This window comes from Mercenaria mercenaria, chromosome 9, assembly GCF_021730395.1.
Source record: "Mercenaria mercenaria strain notata chromosome 9, MADL_Memer_1, whole genome shotgun sequence".
In the NCBI taxonomy this organism is placed as follows: Eukaryota; Metazoa; Mollusca; class Bivalvia; order Venerida; family Veneridae; genus Mercenaria; species Mercenaria mercenaria.
Genome location: NC_069369.1, coordinates 17,501,032 through 17,519,871, shown reverse-complemented (window position 1 = coordinate 17,519,871; position 18,840 = coordinate 17,501,032). Strand labels below are relative to the sequence as shown.

General features: G+C 36.4%; 2 protein-coding genes across 3 annotated transcripts in view; one reads left to right on the top strand and one right to left on the bottom strand.

Moving 5' to 3' along the window:
* Positions 1-16,886, top strand: part of LOC123546589 (stress-70 protein, mitochondrial-like) — a 41,791-nt gene extending 24,905 nt beyond the window's left edge. The window contains exons 10-16 of the mRNA XM_053550906.1: positions 6,387-6,524; positions 7,147-7,251; positions 7,638-7,755; positions 8,027-8,121; positions 11,559-11,651; positions 11,899-12,039; positions 15,813-16,886. Of these exons, the coding sequence (XP_053406881.1) occupies positions 6,387-6,524; positions 7,147-7,251; positions 7,638-7,755; positions 8,027-8,121; positions 11,559-11,651; positions 11,899-12,039; positions 15,813-15,917 (795 nt within the window). The 3' untranslated portion in view covers positions 15,918-16,886. The remainder of the gene's footprint in view (positions 1-6,386; positions 6,525-7,146; positions 7,252-7,637; positions 7,756-8,026; positions 8,122-11,558; positions 11,652-11,898; positions 12,040-15,812) is intronic.
* Positions 1-18,840, bottom strand: part of LOC123546591 (microspherule protein 1-like) — a 247,089-nt gene that overhangs the window by 153,205 nt on the left and 75,044 nt on the right. The gene's annotated exons all lie outside the window — the stretch shown is intronic.

Genomic DNA, 18,840 nt, shown 5'->3' with positions numbered 1-18,840 from the left:
AGGGTTCCAACACTTCCTGGAAAACTGGAAAAGTCCTTGAATTTTTCATTTCATTTTCAAGGCCTTGAAACTACTTGAATTTTAAAGAAAGAGCAAAAAATCTGGAAAAAGTCCAGAATTTTGTTCTTTCTGTATGCTTACAATATTACCAGTGTACATAAAAAGCAGACATATTTAAATAGAGAAATACCGGCATTGCTATCCCTGTTCTTGAAAAATTCGCATCTTTAAGATTGTAAGGAACGACAACTCTTCACATCAGTCGAGGTTTTAGTGGTGTTACACCTACTTAGTCTCTACAGAGTTGTCTTTCTTTGTAAAGCGTCAAGTGAAAGAAAAATGTGGTTTGTTTGTGCAAATTTTAAAATGATTCTGTACAGATGTACAGAAGCACAGCAGAACTTATTTATGTGACATGATTGTGTAGAAAGTACTTTGGTGTGTAGGCTTTGAGATTTCATAAATTGTATTTTTAACCAGGTTTTCAACGAAAAAACCTGAGTTATTAGATTGGGGTATGTTTGGCGGGCGGATGGCGGCGTCAAACTGGTGTTTCCGGTCAATAACTTTTGTTTCGGTAAAGATATTTGAATAAAACTTGGTATGTATGTAGCTTATATCAAAACAAAGGGTGGGATTGATTTTGGGGTTTCTTGGGTCAAGGTCATGGTCACTGTAACTTAAAATAGAAAAAGGGTTACCGGTCAATAACTTAACTTAGGAATGAGCTATCATGATGAAACTTGGTGTATAGAAAACTTATATAAAGTTGTAGCTTGGGATTGATTTTGGGGTTTCTGGGATCAAGGTCAAGGTCATTGTTACTAAAAATAGGGTTTGGGTTAGCATATCTTCTACATGCATGGAGGGATTTTGATGAAAGTTGACACAATTGTTCACCATCATGAGACGGAGTGTCATGCGCAAGAACCAGGTCCCTAGGTCTAAGGTCAAGGTCACACTTAGAGGTCAAAGGATACAAGAATGAAAACTTTGTCCGGAGCATATCTTCTTCATGCATAGAGGGATTTTGATGTAACTTGGCACAATTATACACCATCATGAGACGAAGTGTCTTGCGCAGTTCCCTTCTTTAGAATTACTTCCCTTTGTTGTTACTATAAATAGCTTATATTGTAACTTTTTCATTACTAGACGTAGGGAAAAATCGAGACCACTTTTCTGTAGTACAACATGCATGTTATATCCAATTTTGAGGTGTATTTTGACCAATCTCTACCTGGTAAGGATTTCTGTGTGGACTTAGAATTTTTTTTTTTTTTTTTTTTTTAAGATTAACTTCCCTTAGTTGTTACTATAAATAACTTATATTGTAACTTTTTAGCCCACCATCATGATGATGGTGGGCTATTAAAATCACTCTGCGTCCGTGGTCCGTCCGTCATTCCGTCCGTCCGTCCGTCCGTTAACAATTTCTCGTTATCGCATCTCCTCAGAAACTACTGGGGGGATTTTGACCAAACTTTGTCAGAATGATGTATTGGTACCCTAGTTGTGTCCCCCTGAAAATCAGACTGGTTCAACAATTTATGAGTGAGTTATGGCCCTTTGTTTATTTCTATAATTTATATAGATTTATATAGGGAAAAACTTTGAAAACCTTCTTGTCCAAAACCACAGAGCCTAGGGCTTTGATATTTGGTATGAAGCATCATCTAGTGGTCCTCTACCAAGATGATTCAAATTATTTCTCTGAGGTCAAATATGGCCCCGCCCTGGGGGTCACATGGTTTATATAGACTTATATAGGGAAAAACTTTGAATAACCTCTTGTCCAAAACCACAGGCCTAGGGCTTTGATATTTTGTATGTGACATCATCTAGTGGTCTTCAACTAAGATTGTTCAAATTATACCCCTAGGGTCAAATATGGCCCCGCCCTGGGGGTCATATGGTTTACATAGACTTATATAGGAAAAAACTTTGAAAATCTTCTTGTCCAAACCACAAAGCCTAGGGCTTTGATACTTGTAATGTAGCATCATCTAGTGGTTCTCTACCAAGTTTGTTCAAATTATCCTCCTAGGGTTAGATATGGCCCCGCCCCGGGGGTCACATGGTTCATATAGACTTATATAGGGAAAAGCTTTTAAAATGTTCTTGTCAGTAACTACAACATTCAAACTTGGACCACATGTATATTTTTGAGTGGCAAGATGAACCTTGACATGAGTTGACCTTGATTTTGACCTAGTGACCTACTTTCACATTTCTGTAGCTACAGCCTTCAAATTTGGACCACATGCATAATTTTGTGCACTGGAAAAAACTTTGACCTTTATTTTGACCTAGTGACCTACTTTCACATTTTTGAAGGTACAGGCATCAAATTTGGACCATATGCATAGTTTCATGTTTCAAAATGAAATTTGACATTGATTTTGACCTAGTGACCTACTTTCACATTTCTCAAGCTACAGCCTTCAAATTTGGACTTCATGCATAGTTTTGTGTACCGAAAAAAACTTTGACCTTGACATTGACCTAGTGACCTACTTTCACATTTTTGAAGGTACAGGCTTCAAATTTGGACCACATGCATAGTTTTGTATTCCGAAATAAAATTTGACCTTGATTTTGACCTAGTGACCTACTTTTACATTTCTCAAGCTACAGCCTTCAGATTTGGACCACATGCATAGTTTTGTGTACCGAAACAAACTTTGACCTTTACATTGACCTAGTGACCTATTTCACATTTTTGAAGGTACAGGCTTCATATTTGGACCACATGCATAGTTTTGTATTCCGAAGTAAAATTTGACCTGGATTTTGACCTAGTGACCTACTTTTACATTTCTCAAGCTACAGCCTACAAATTTGGACCACTTGCATAGATTTGTGTTGTGTACGGAAATGAAATTTGACCTTGAGCTAGTCAGTAAGTCTTGAAATTTGGAACACTCAAAAATGGCACATTGGTGGGCGCCAAGATCACTCTGTGATCTCTTGTTTATAATTGACCGTAGGGAAAAACCAAGACCACTTTTCTGTTGTACAACATAGTTGTTACTTTCTAATTTTAGGTGTATTTTAAGGTATCTCTACCTGGTAAGGAGTTTTTTTGTGGACAACAAAAGAATTACAATGATTACTAAACAACCACAAAATTAAAATTACATCTGCAAATGCAGGTGCTAGAGTAAAGAAATTTGCTGTGACGGGCGTATAATGTGACATTCTGGCACTCTTGTTTATTCTTATGAAAAGTGTTGAAAACCTGGTTTCGTGGCATTGCCGCATTTCTTGTTTAAACTTATTTTGAGCAAATAACTTTTGGTTATGGTTAAACATTTCCTTGTAAACAAGTTTTTTAGTTGCAGTTTATTACTTTAATGGTCTGGGAATAACTTAGTTGAGTTAATAAAATGGTAATATGAGTCCTGTTTTTCAGTTTAATTAAATTTACATGTATTATTCCCCCACCGATGAAGTTCAAAGGGGGTATATTGGAATCTGTCCATTTATGTCTGTCCATGATTCTTGTGGACCTACACAGACTGGTAGTATATAACATGAGGATGTTCATATTACAAGATAATCTAGCAAAGGGGAGATAACTCGGACCTAGATATTTTCCGTTATGTCTCTTAAACAGTACTACTTTAACCAAGTGACACTGAGCGAGGCAGAAGTATTCATCCCCTTTAGGGATAGCTCTAGCTTATTTTCTTAAAGTTCTAGCACCTATTAAAGATCTTAGAGTAGTGAAAGAATTTCACTTCTGACGGGACTTGAACCTACAATGTCTGGATCAGGTTTGGGCACTCTACCTTTGAACCACGAGGCGCTCTATTAGTCCTTGAATTTTGTGAAAATGTCCTGGAAAAGTCCTTGAAAAGTCCTTGAATTATTTCCTCTGAAAAGAGTGGGAACCCTGTGTAAATATGTTTACACAAAAGTTCTATTTATCTGAAGCTGAAATGAGATACAGAAGCATTTAAGAAATGTTAGGAATAGTGCACCAGCTTTTCAGATAGGTAAGTTTAAGCAGCTAAGATTTAAATGTATTAGCATGCAAATCTAGTAAGTTCTTATAAACTCTCTGGATGTTTGTAGAAATTCAATTCTTTGTTTCCCTTCTGCTTACCTCAATAGGGGGAGCACAGATCAATGAATCATGTACTTCTGAGTTCAGCCCCACGTTGGGTATATGTTCTCTGTCTGAAGTCACTTTGTTTTCCACATCTGATTCATGTAGAGAAGTTGGCAGTTACTTCTGGAGAACAGGTCGGTACTGGTACAGAATCCAGGAACACTGGTTAGGTTAACTGTCTGCCATATTATAACTGAATCTGTTGAAAATGACCCAAAATTCAAAACAAACAGTTTATTGTTACCCCAAATGTTGTGTCATAGTTGTGTGTTTGTGTCCTTGCCTTGCTTGACTCTTGAAGTGACTGTTATTAGCCCACCATCATCAGATGGTGGGCTATTCAAATCACTCTGCGTCCGTGGTCCGTCGTCCTTCCGTCCGTCATTCCGTCTGTCCTTCCGTTAACAATTTCTTGTTATCGCATCTCCTCAGAAACTACCAGGGGGATTTTGACCAAACTTTGTCAGAATGATGTATTGGTACCCTAGTTGTGTCCCCCTGAAAATCAGACTGGTTCAACAATTTTTGAATGTGTTATGGTCCTTTGTTTATTTCTATAATTTACATAGATTTATATAGGGAAAAACTTTGAAAATCTTCTTGTCCAAAACCACAGAGCCTAGAGCTTTGATATTTGGTATGAAGCATCATTTAGTGGTCCTCTACCAAGATCATTCAAATTATTTCCCTGGGGTCTAATATGGCCCCGCCCCGGGGGTCACATGGTTTATATAGACTTATATAGGGAAAAACTTTGAAAAACCTCTTGTTCAAAACCACAGGGTCTAGGGCTTTGATATTTTGTATGTGACATCATCTAGTGGTTCTCTACCAAGTTTGTTCAAATTATCCCCCTAGGGTCAAATATGGTCCCGCCCTGGGGGTCACATGGTTCATATAGACTTGTATAGGGAAAAGCTTTTAAAATCTTCTTGTCAATAACCTACAACATCCAGATTTGGACCACATGTATGGTTTTGAGTGGCAAGATGAACCTTGATATGAATTGACCTTGATTTTGACCTAGTGACCTACTTTTACATTTCTGTAGCTACAGCCTTCAAATTTGGACCACATGCATAGTTTTGTGCACTGGAAAAAACTTTGACCTTGACATTGACCTAGTGACCTACTTTCACATTTTTGAAGGTACAGGCTTCAAATTTGGACCACATGCATAGTTTCGTGTTCTGAAATGAAATTTGACCTTGATTTTGACCTAGTGACCTACTTTCACATTTCTCAAGCTACAGCCTTCAAATTTAGACCACATGCATAGTTTTGTATACCGAAACAAACCTTGACCTTTACATTGATCTAGTGACCTACTTTCACATTTTTGAAGGTACAGGCTTCAAATTTGGACCACATGCATAGTTTCGTGTTCTGAAATGAAATTTGACCTTGATTTTGACCTAGTGACCTACTTTCACATTTCTCAAGCTACAGCCTTCAGATTTGGACCACATGCATAGTTTTGTGTACCGAAACAAACCTTGACCTTTACATTGATCTAGTGACCTACTTTCACATTTTTGAAGGTACAGGCTTCAAATTTGGACCACATGCATAGTTTTGTGTTCCAAAATAAAATTTGACCTTGATTTTGACCTAGTGACCTACTTTCATATTTCTCGAGCTACAGCCTTCAAATTTGGACAACTGGCATAGTTTTGTGTACCGAAATGAACTTTGACCTTAAGATTGACCTAGTGACCTACTTTCACATTTCTGTAGCTACAGGCTTCAAATTTAGACCACATGCATAGGATTGTGTACCGAAACAAACTTTGACCTAGTGACCTGCTTTCACATTTTTGAAGGTACAGGCTTTAAATTTGGACCACATGCATAGATTTGTGTTCTGAAGTGTAATTTGGCCTTGATTTTGGCCTAGTGACCAACTTTCACATTTCTCAAGCTGCAGCCTTCGAATTTGGACCACTTGTATAGTTTTGTGTACCGAAATAAACTTTGACCTTAAGATTGACCTAGTGACCTACTTTCAAATTTCTCAAACTACAGCCTTGAAACTTGATGCACATGCATAGTTTTATGTACAAAGAACTTTGTCCTTGAAATTGATCTAGTGACCTACATTCACATTTCTCAAGCTACAGCATTGAATTTGGACCACATGCACAGTGTTGTGTACGGAAATGAAATTTGACCTTGAGCTAGTCATTAAGTCTTGAAATTTGGAACACTCAAAAATGGCACATTGGTGGGCGCCAAGATCACTCTGTGATCTCTTGTATTATGATTGTAGGCTGGAGTTCTAGCAGGAGATGTTACAGATGTTTTATTGTTAGATGTAACTCCACTGTCCCTCGGCATTGAGACTCTCGGAGGTGTCATGTCCAAACTTATCCAGAGGAACACAACTATTCCAACCAAAAAAAGCCAGGTATGCCTTTTTCGACTTTGAAGTTTGAGGTGAAGTTTTTGTTTATAAGATTGTTTCTCAGCAACCACTTGTGGGATTGCATTTAAACTTCAAAAGTGATGCCCATTTTCAGCTTAATATTTATTTGACATAATTTAATGAGAAGACTTTTGAATAGTAAGGCATCATTAGAGAGGTCTTGTTCTTTAACTACTGTTTTATTTAAATTTCTATCATTTGAAAAGTTAAAACATTTAGGTTTGTATGTCATATCCCCACAAACAAAAACACATAATTTTATGTCCACAAAATTAAATTATTTCACATTAATATCTTGTACAATATGTTGTAAATGAAGTCTCTGTTTGACAGTTGGAAAAAATATAAATATGCTGAGTCTATTGAAGCCAATACAGAAATTTAGACTTTGACTAAATTCTTTACATTTTGGTCACTTGAAAGCTAGTATTAAATACTGTCTCTATATAAAAGATGTATGGAAATAGTTCCTAATATCACACATGTGTGTCAAGTTGACAACACATAAAGGACTAAAGAACATTTGCGTATGATCATTTATTTAGTGGTTTGTGAACAGAGTGACATAATTTGCCTTCTGTCATTCCTTAATGTGTTGTTTCAGGTGTTCTCTACAGCAGCAGATGGTCAGACATCAGTGGATATCAAAGTATATCAGGGTGAAAGAGAAATGGCCGCAGATAACAAACTCCTTGGACAATTCAATCTGGTAAGTACTTAAATAGTCTGTTTCTTTAAACTTAAATAATTTTGTAAAGTGTGAGTATCATTTCATCACACAACTGATTTCTGACTGATTGCTTGCAATAAAGTCTTGTAACGAAACCTAATAGGGATGCAATAACTATGAACATCACTTCTCCAACGCAGTGTCATTACATACGTTGTCATTGTGAAATATGTTGGAGAATTTAGAAACAGTTTAATAGAATAAATAATTCTCCTTCCATATTAACCTAAGACTGTGGACCAGAACAACATTCCCCTTCCTTCTGTAGAAAAGGGAAAAAATGCAGCTGAAAACGAAAAAGACAGTAGAAATTTAAAAAGACTGTATGATTGTACCATGATGTCAGAGTTGTTTTTGTTTTGCAGCTTGGTATTCCACCAGCACCACGTGGTGTACCACAGATTGAGGTCGCTTTTGATATTGATGCTAACGGTATTGTTAATGTATCGGCTAGAGATAAAGGAACCGGAAAGGAACAACAGAGTGAGTTGTCATCTTGTATCATATTCAATGATTTCTCCTTGTCTTTAAACCAAAAATGAGTATACTGACAGTTAGCTGTAAAAAGCTTGGTGTGATGTAGGAGTAGAAATTACTGTTTATTCTGTCAGTAAGAATTTCTAGCCAACTTTTAGTATTGATGACCAATTGAAATAGACAGGTATGTTGCTAAACTGGGTTGGGGGAATGTTAAAGGATAAAATATGTATCAAGACATAATGTTAAATATGCAACGTTCCTCCTATATTTTCAGTCGTAATTCAGTCATCTGGTGGATTATCTAAGGATGACATTGAGAACATGGTTAGAAATGCAGAGGCGCATGCAGCAGAAGATGCCAAAAGAAGGGTAAAATATATACATTTTCTGATAATTACTGTCTGACCAAGTGCTGTCAGTTACAGCCACAGGAGTCTATTTAGATATTCTGGCGGCTGTCTGACCAAGTGCCCTCTTACATAATGCTTTCAAAACTGCAGTATGCTGTGATGTATTTATTTTTCGTCATCAGTATATGTTCCATTGAAGATGGGACAGTGTTGATTAAAAATCTGAGCATGCTCTATAATTAGCTTATCACATATTTGATGTCACAGGAGGGAAATAAAGCCATTACATAAAAATGATAATACACTAGTTTAATAAAGGTCTGACGTCAACGTCATTTTAAGTATTTTTGATGTTTCAGCAGGAAAAGCCAACATGTGATAAAAAGAATATTACATTTGTGACTTTCAGCTTTGAATTTATCAGTCATTGAATAGAATTGATCAGTTGCTCAGCAGAGCCTCACATTTTATTATTTTAGTCATGTTGTTAGATAAATTCAATATGAAAAGACACTCTTGTAATATCCCCTATATATGACATGGTATTCTCGATGTGTTGAGCTTCCAGTTCCTAGAAATGGATATTACACAGATGAGATCCTTGGGGAAACATAACCAGTTAAGAATCAGGATTTGCAAGTGACTTGTACAGAAGTCTTGGATTAAATCTCTTTATTTTATGTCCTGGTAGATGGTCTTAGTTGAAACTCGAAGAAAATAACTGTTGAGTTAATTTGATTGTTACCTGTTTACCAATAAATTCAGTTTTGAAACTTAAAATATTAAGTGTATGGGAAAAAGAGTTGCATTGGAATACTTATATATTGAATACTAGTGTGAATTTTGACCTGCTAAGATTGTGATGTAACAGTTGTAAACTTTGACCTGCAAGTTAACTTAGAGTTGACTTCATTAAAGGATAGAATTGATAATTTATTAAGAGTAACTTCAGTGTGCTGTGATGTATGTATTTTTCGTCATCAGTATATGTTCCATTGGGACAGTGTTGATTAAAAATCTGAGCATACTGACTGATAAATGAAATCAGTATTTCCATATAAAATTTTCATGGGTCAGAATTTTATGCAGGGAAAAGTACAGTTTTGATCATAAAATTGTCATTTTCGAAGAGATGTAGAAACATTCATAAATAACTTATTATAGGCTAATATCCATCCCCGAGTTCTTTAAAATGTTGTATTCACTTATCCCTTAGTCTTGCTTAGTTAAACTGCAATTCAGGAAAATTTCTGTGACAGAGTTGGTGAATCAAAAAGTAATTTTAGTTTCCATTTGGTATAACTGCAGCCAATTAACAAATTGTACATGTGTTATTATGTCTCCCCCAGGAGACATATTGTTTTTGCCCTGTCCGTCCGTCCGTACGTCACACTTCATTTCCGAGCAATAACTGGAGAACCGTTTGACCTAGAACCTTCAAACTTCATAGGGTTGTAGGGCTGCTGGAGTAGAGGACCCCTATTGTTTTTGGGGTCACTCCATCAAAGGTCAAAGTCACAGGGGCCTGAACATTGAAAACCATTTCCGATCAATAACTAGAGAACCACTTGACCCAGAATGTTGAAACTTCATAGGATGATTGGTCATGAAGAGTAGATGACCCCTATTGATTTTGGGGTCACTCCGTCAAAGGTCAAGGTCACATGGGCCTGAACATTGAAAACCATTTCCGATCAATAACTAGAGAACCACTTGACCCAGAATGTTGAAACTTCATAGGATGATTGGTCATGAAGAGTAGATGTCCCCTATTGATTTTGGGGTCACTCCGTCAAAGGTCAAGGTCACAGGGGCCTGAACATTGAAAACCATTTCCCATCAATAACTAGAGAACCACTTGACCCAGAATGTTGAAACTTGATAGGATGATTGGTCATAAAGAGTAGATGACCCTTATTGATTATGGGATCACTCCGTCAAAGGTCAAGGTCACAGGGGCCTGAACATTGAAAGCCATTTCTGATCAATAACTAGAGAACCACTTGACCCAGAATGTTGAAACTTCATAGGATGATTGTACATGCAAAGTAGATGACCCCTATCGATTTTGGGGTCACTCCATTAAAGGTCAAGGTCACAGGGGCCTGAACATTGAAAACCATTTCCGGTCAGTAACTTGAGAACCACTTGACCCAGAATGTTGAAACTTAATAGGATGATTGGTCATAAAGAGTAGATGACCCCTAACAATTTTGGGGTCACTCTGTGAAAGGTCAAGGTCACATGGGCCCGCACATTGAAAACCATTTCCGGTCAGTAACTTGAGAACCATTTGACCCAGAATGATGAAACTTCGTAGGATGATTGGTCATGCGGAGTAGATGAACCCTAACGATTTTAGGGTCACTCTGTGAAAGGTCAAGGCCACATTGGCCTGAACATGGAAAACCATTTCCAATCAATAACTTGAGAACCTATCGACCCAGAATGTTGAAACTTCATAGGATGATTGTTCATGCAGAGTAAATGACCCTTATTGTTTTTGGGGTCACTCCGTTAAAGGTCAAGGTCACAGGGGCCTGAACATTTATAACCAGTTCCGATCAATCACTTGAGAACCACTTGACCCGGAATGTTGAAACTTCATAGGATGATTGAACATGCAGAGTAGATGACCCCTATTGATTTTGGGGTAAGTCTATTAAAGGTCAAAGTCACAGTGGCCTGTTCATGTAAAATCATTTTTTGGAAATAACTTGAGAACCACTTGACCTACAATGTTGAAACTTAACAGGATGATTGGACATGCAGAGTACATGACCCCTATTTATTTTGAGGTCACTTGATCAAAGGTCAGGGTCACAGGAGCCTGAACAGTGACTTGAGAACCACTAGGCCACGAGTGTTGAAATTTAGCGGGATGACTGGACATGCCAAGTAGATGATCCCTATTGCAGCCAACATTCAGTGTCTCTTTGACTTTCGCTCCTGACACCTATTGACTTCTTGCCTATAGGACTTTGCATTGGGGGAGACATGCGCTTTTTTACAAAAGCATTTTCTAGTTAGCATTTAGTTTATAGCAAAATATTGTTTCTAACATGAAGAAACATTCCATGGGACAAACATTTTTGTGACATTGTATATCCATGCTCCTTACCCTCAGACAACTTGAATATTTGTTGTTTGACCATTTACGCATGGTATATGAACGTGCACCAAAGCTTTGAAGGGGAATTGTGTATTTCTTATGAATTGCTTTGGGCATTACACATTCAGACAGGTAAGGCTACTGCTAGAAATGTATTTCATTCAGAAAGGTATTCTCACTTGGTTTGTATTAAACAGAAAAATGGTAGAACTTTTCATTCAAATGCTTCTGAAAGGATATTGTACCAGTGAAAAGAATTCTGATTTGAATGATAAAGGCCTTTTGCAGTCAACAATAGCTTGACTAGTTTTCAGCTTATCGTATTTCCACTCTATTTATTACAGGAGATTGTTGAAGCTGTGAACCAGGCTGAGAGCAACATTCACCAGACTGAGACCAAGATGGAAGAGTTCAAAGATCAACTGCCTAAAGATGAGGTTTGTGTAACTTCCAAATGCATATTTTTATCAAATATATTTAACTTAAGGATTTGGCATTGTACGGTTCCTGTAATCATTGTCTATTTAGAAATTTGAACAATTAAATTTACGGTATATTACAAAAAAAGCAGACAGATTACCCAATTATTGTTAGTAAAGTTGAGGCAAAACTTCATTGAACATAGATAGATAATTATGCACTCAGAATTTCATGAAGCTAAAGTTGTTATGACTGTGTTTGAAGGTAGAGAAATTGAAGACCCAGATAGCTGAGGTAAGACAGGTTCTGGCTAACAAGGACAGTGAAGATCCAGAAAACATTAAGAAGAAGTGTGATGAGCTACAGAAGTCTTCCCTTGCTCTCTTTGAAATGGCGTACAAGAAGGTAAATCGGGTTGAAATATAGCCAGATTTTCTACTTTTGTACTTTGGCAAAAATAATTTTGTTCTACTTGCTAAATGAAAATAAAACAACTGACATTTTCAGTTTGCTTGCAGAGTTCAGGGAACCAAACAGTTCCTGTAAAAGACAAGCAACACATATTTACACAATCATAAATCGAGGGCTTCATTTAATAACAGGTTTCCATCAACCCTCAAAATAGTTTCTAATTATAGATTACCAAAACAAAACTTGGTAAATGTCATCAGTTTTGCTATGGATACTTGTCAACCATTTAATAGGCATGCCCTTATGTATTAGTGTAAGTTTTTAGCTCGACTATTCAAAGAATAGTCTAGCTATTCTACTCACCCTGGCGTCGGCGTCGGCGTCACACCTTGGTTAAGTTTTTGCATGCAAGTACATACAGCCATCAGTTAAAGGCATATAGCTTTGAAACTTATTTTTTCTTTTTCTAGGTCAATTACCAACTTCTCTGGGTCAAGTCCCATAACTCTGACATGTATTTTGAGCAAATTATGCCCCCTTTTGGACTTAGAAAATTTTGGTTAAAGTTTTACATGCAAGTTACTATCTCCAAAACTAATGCAGATATTGATTTGAAACTTCACATGTGTCTTCGGGGGTTATAAAACTAGTTGATAGCAGCAAGTCCCATAACTCTGACTTTCATTTTGGCCAAATTATGCCCCCTTTTGGACTTAGAAAATTCTGGTTTAAGTTTTGCATGCAAGTACATACAGCTATTTCTAAAATGCATATAGATTTGAAACTTATTTTTCTTTTTCTAGATCAATTACCAACCTCACTGGGTCAAGTCCCATAACTCTGACATGTATTTTGGGCAAATCATGCCCCCTTTTGGACTTAGAAAATTTTGGTTAAAGTTTTACATGCAAGTTACTATCTCCAAAACTAATGCAGATATTGATTTGAAACTTCACATGTGTCTTCGGGGTTATAAAACTAGTTGATAGCAGCAAGTTCTATAACTCTGACCTTCATTTTGGCCAAATTATGCCCCCTTTTGGACTTAGAAAATTTTGGTTAAAGTTTTACATGCAAGTTACTATCTCCAAAGCTAATGCAGATATTGATTTGAAACTTCACATGTGTCTTCGGGGGTTATAAAACTAGTTGATAGCAGCAAGTCCCATAACTCTGACTTTCATTTTGGCCAAATTATGCCCCCTTTTGGACTTAGCAAATTCTGGTTTAAGTTTTGCATGCAAGTACATACAGCTATTTCTAAAATGCATATAGATTTGAAACTTATTTTTTCTTTTTCTAGATCAATTACCAACCTCACTGGGTCAAGTCCCATAACTCTGACATGTATTTTGGGCAAATTATGCCCCCTTTTGGACTTAGAAAATTTTGGTTAAAGTTTTACATGCAAGTTACTATCTCCAAAACTAATGCAGATATTGATTTGAAACTTCACATGTGTCTTCGGGGTTATAAAACTAGTTGATAGCAGCAAGTTCTATAACTCTGACCTTCATTTTGGCCAAATTATGCCCCCTTTTGGACTTAGCAAATTCTGGTTAAAGTTTTGCGTGCAAGTACATACAGCTATTTTTAAAAGGCATATAGCTTTGAAACTTATTTTTTCTTTTTCTAGATCAATTACCAACCTCACTGGGTCAAGTCCCATAACTCTGGCATGTATTTTGGGCAAATTATGCCCCCTTTTGGACTTAAAAAATTTTTGTTAAAATTTTACATGCAAGTTACTATCTCGAAAACTAATGCAGATATTGATTTGAAACTTCACATGTGTCTTCGGGATTATAAAACTAGTTGATAGCAGCAAGTCCCATAACTCTGACCTTCATTTTGGCCAAATTATGCCCCCTTTTGGACTTAGCAAATTCTGGTTAAAGTTTTGCGTGCAAGTACATACAGCTATTACTAAAAGGTATATAGATTTGAAACTTATTTTTTCTTTTTCTAGATCAATTACCAACCTCACTGGGTCAAGTCCCATAACTCTGGCATGTATTTTGGGCAAATTATGCCCCCTTTTGGACTTAGAAAATTTTGGTTAAAGTTTTACATGCGAGTGTCTATCTCCAAAACTAATGCAGATATTGAATTGAAACTTGACATGTGCCTTCGGGGTTATAAAACTAGTTGATAGCAGCAAGTCCCATAACTGATACGCATTTTGGTCAAATTATGCCCTCTTTTGAACTTAAAACTCTTGATATTTAACCTTTTTGGGTAATATTTTCCTGTTTCTGGGACAATATTTCGAATAGTCGAGCTTGGCTGTCTTACGGACAGCTCTTGTTGTAAATGACAGCAAGCATTCCAAAATTACCAAAAAAAACAAAAACACCTCATTGCCTGTGATTTGTCGGAAAAGGAATAGTGATAAGAGACCACAAATTAAGTTGGGATCATTCTGCACAAAATATTTACTTTTGAAACTATCCAATGTCATAAAATCTTTGGTCCAATTTAAAAAAATTTCATCTGCAAGCCATTTATGTGAGCTTAAATTCAAATCCAGTAAATTCTCTCTTGCCAAGGAGAAAGAACCACTTGGTCGGATAAAATGTTTGAAGATTTGATGTAGGTCCAGTATTGGCTGTACCTTAATTTTGTGCATAATTTCTAAGGCGTTACCAATTAAGTTTCAGACCTATGTGCAGCAATTGCTTTATTACCAGCCAGTGTCCTGAGTAGTTCAAATTGACATTTTTTTAAGCAACAGTTTTTAGCTCCACTATTCGGAGAATAGGGGGGCTATTCTACTCACCCCGGCGTTGGCGTGACCTTTCTTGGTTAAAGTTTTTCGGGAACCTTTGTTTTTCTGTCATATCTTTGTTACTATTGCTTATATCTTACTGTACCGTCACATAAATATTGTCCAGTATACAAAAAAAGTATGTGTAGGGGCTGAGCCCAGTATACCCAAGGTCAAGGTCACCAAGGTGTTATACTTAGGTTATTTTTTAAGGTTAAAGTTTTTCGGCAACCTTTGTTTTTCTGTCATATCTATGTTACTATTTCTTATATCTTACTGTAACTTTACATAAACATTTGCCAGCATACAAACAAAGTATGTTCAGGAGCTGGGCTCGTTATACCCAAGGTCAAGGTCACCAAGATGTTTTACTGGGAATTATTTTCATGTTAAATTTGTTCCAAAGCTTCGTTTATAGACATCTCTTCGGTACTTTAAAAGATAATGACTTTAAATTAAACATATTTCTTTATAATCATCATCTGCATGTGTGGTTACAAACCCCATAACTTTAATTGTATTTTTGACAAAATTATGCCCCTTTTGTACTTAAAAAGTTTTTTTGCAATCTTCGATTTTTGGATATAACTTTAATGCAAGATAAGATAAAGAGTTGAAACTTAAAATGTAACTTTATCATCATCATCTGCATGTGTGGTAACAATCCCCATAACTCTTGATTTGTATGTTTGACCAAATTATGCCCTTTTCATACTTAAATTTTTTAACAAACTTAGTTTTCTGGACATAACTTTGTTACTATATAAGATAATGACTTGAAACTCAAAGTATATCTTTACCATCATCATCTGCATGTGTGGTAACAATCCCAATAACCCTAATTTGTGTTCTTGACAGAATTATGCCCCTTGGTGTAAAGTAGAAGTCTCTTATTGAGACATATATTCATTTTACTGTCAAATCCTCAAATAGTGGAGCGCACTGTCTTACGGACGGCTCTTGTTAAGTTAAAAATGAAATGTGAAATTTTTATTCACAGATGGCACAGGAACGAGAGGGATCCAGCGGAAGTAGCGACTCTAGCAGTTCAAGTGACTCTGGTGACCAACAACAGGACCAGGAAAAGAAGGAAGAGAAAAATTGAACGCACAATGACTAGACTTAGATATTTAAAAGTGTGACTGTGTTTCCTTCATGGAAAAAAGTAGCACCAGACCAGCATCTATAATATTGTGTAATTTTGAAAATGGACTGGTACACGATGCGTAGTTTAGCAATGAGATGACTGCTACCATTATATTTGTAATGTATTTCAAACCAATTTATGAACAGTTGTTGTCATTAAAGCATTGTTTGCTTGTTTGATTGTAAGTTAGAACTTCTATGATTATGTAAGTTGCTTATATAAGATATTTTGGACTTACTACTATGACTATGCTATACACACTATCAGTAACATCCAAGAAATACTGCTTATTTAATTGTTAACACTGTGTACTTTTCATTTGTATTCATTTTTCATCTGTAGATAGATAGTCATTAAATCATGCTGTACTTCAAAATGGGCATTATTCATATTCAGTAAGTTTGAGGGGTCAGTTTAGTAATTTTATGGAAGAATTTGAAAGTTTGCATAGGAGACAGATTCAGCATTAAATTGCTGTGCTACTATTTCAACATTAAAATGAGGAGAGTTCACAAAATGTGTTTGACTGCCAGACATGCCTGGTAATTTCCACAAAAATTGTAAATTTAACACAAAATTAAGAAGGAAATGTTTTTAGGTGTGGTAAAGACTTGACTGTATTTAACAAATTCTGATCCATTATCATTCTTTAAATTTAAATAACTAAATATGATTGTAGAGGATTTACAGGATGTAAGTAATGCCCATATCTGTTTTTTGGTTTGAGTAATAACGTTATTTGTGTGTTTTTTGTCACTAAACTTACTAATACAGATTAGTAATATATTTCTTGAACTGTGAACAAAAAAATAGTAAAACCCATTCGGTGTAATTTGAATAATATCTTAATCATTGTTTAGGTAACTTGACTTAGATCAGTTGTGAGCAGTGTGTTGTCAAATGATAAATAAATCTTTACTCAAGTAATGATTGTTAGTAATATTGCAATAAAGGAATCATCTTGAGGCCGGTGGCAAGTAATTTGTGGTGCAAACAACTTACACACATGATCACCATGAAGTGTAGATCTGCTTGACATTTTTATACACCTGAAGGAAGGTATTATGTTCTACCCCTGGTGTCCATCTGTCTGTCCGCTCTGTAGCTCTGAACCCCTTGAAGGGTTTCAATAACACTTGACACAAATGTTCATCTTATCAAGACAACTTGCAGAGCGTGTATTTTGTATGGCTCACTTCAAGGTCAGGGTCACACTTGGGGGTCAAAGGTCATATCAGTTTGTTCGGTGTCCGCTCTGTAACACTTGAACTGCTTGAAGGATTGTAAAGAAACTTAGCACAAATGTTCACCACATCAAGATGACGTGCAGAGCACATGTTTCAGATGGCTGGCTTCAAAACTGCTTGAAGGATTTCAAAGAAACTTGGCACAAATGTTCACCATGTGGAGATGACGTGCAGAGCGGATGGCTCGCTTCAAGGTCAAGGTCACACTTTAGGGTCAAAAGTCGTATGACTTTGTTTTGTGTGTATATTGTAGTGCTCTTGTTTCTATTTGGCAGAGTCCTTTTTAGTTCACATGCAATATAGTTTTGAATTGCTTCCCTTTTATGTTACTATAAATAAATTATTTTGTAATTTTTTATTATTAGACAAGGGAAAACCTGGACACTTCCGTGGTACAACATGGATGGTACCTGCAATTTTAAGGTGTATTTTGACATATTTGTATCACGTAATTTTTTTTTTTTGTGGACATAGAATTTTTTTTTTTTTTAATTTCTTCCCTTTGTTTTTCCTGACAGTCAAGTTACTAAAATTTTGCTCCCATCCTCTGATATAACTCTGGTGTATATTGCAGAGCTCTTATTTATGGTCTCGCCCTCCCTTGTCGAAGACCTAGTTTCTAATCCACTGAAATGAAACTGTTTACATCGCCAATATTAAGTGCTGCCTTTTTAGCTCACCTGTCACAAAGTGACAAGGTGAGCTTTTGTGATCGCGCGGTGTCCATCGTCCGTCCGTGCGTCCGTAAACTTTTGCTTGTGACCACTCTAGAGGTCACATTTTTCATGGGATCTTTATGAAAGTTGGTCAGAATGTTCATCTTGATGATATCTAGGTCAAGTTCGAAACTGGGTCACGTGCCATCAAAAACTAGGTCAGTAGGTCTAAAAATAGAAAAAACCTTCTGACCTCTCTAGAGGCCATATATTTAACAAGATCTTCATGAAAATTGGTCAGAATGTTCACCTTGATGATATCTAGGTCAAGTTCAAAACTGGGTCACGTGCCTTCAAAAACTAGGTCAGTAGGTCTAAAAATAGAAAAACCTTGTGACTTCTCTAGAGGCCATATATTTCACAAGATCTTCATGAAAATTGGTTAGAACGTTCACCTTGATGATATCTAGGTCAAGTTTGAAACTGGGTCACGTGCCATCAAAAACTAGGTCAGTAGGTCAAATAATAGAAAAACCTTGTGACCTCTCTAAAGGCCATATTTTTCATGGGATCTGTATGAAAATTGGTCTGAATGTTCATCTTGATGATTTCTAGGTCAATTTCGAATCAGGGTCATGTGCGGTCAAAAACTAGGTCAGTAGGTCTAAAAATAGAAAAACCTTGTGACCTTAGAGGCCATACTTGTGAATGGATCTCCATAAAAATTAGTGAGAATGTTCACCTTGATGATATCTAGGTCAGATTTGAAACTGGGTCACGTGCCTTAAAAAACTAGGTCAGTAGGTCAAATTATAAAAAAACCTTGTGACCTCTCTAGAGGCCATACTTTTCATGGGATCTGTATGAAAGTTGGTATGAATGTTCATCTTGATGATATCTAGGTCAAGTTTGAAACTGGGTCAGCTGCGGACAAAAACTAGGTCAGTAGGTCTAAAATTATTAAAATCTTTTGACTTC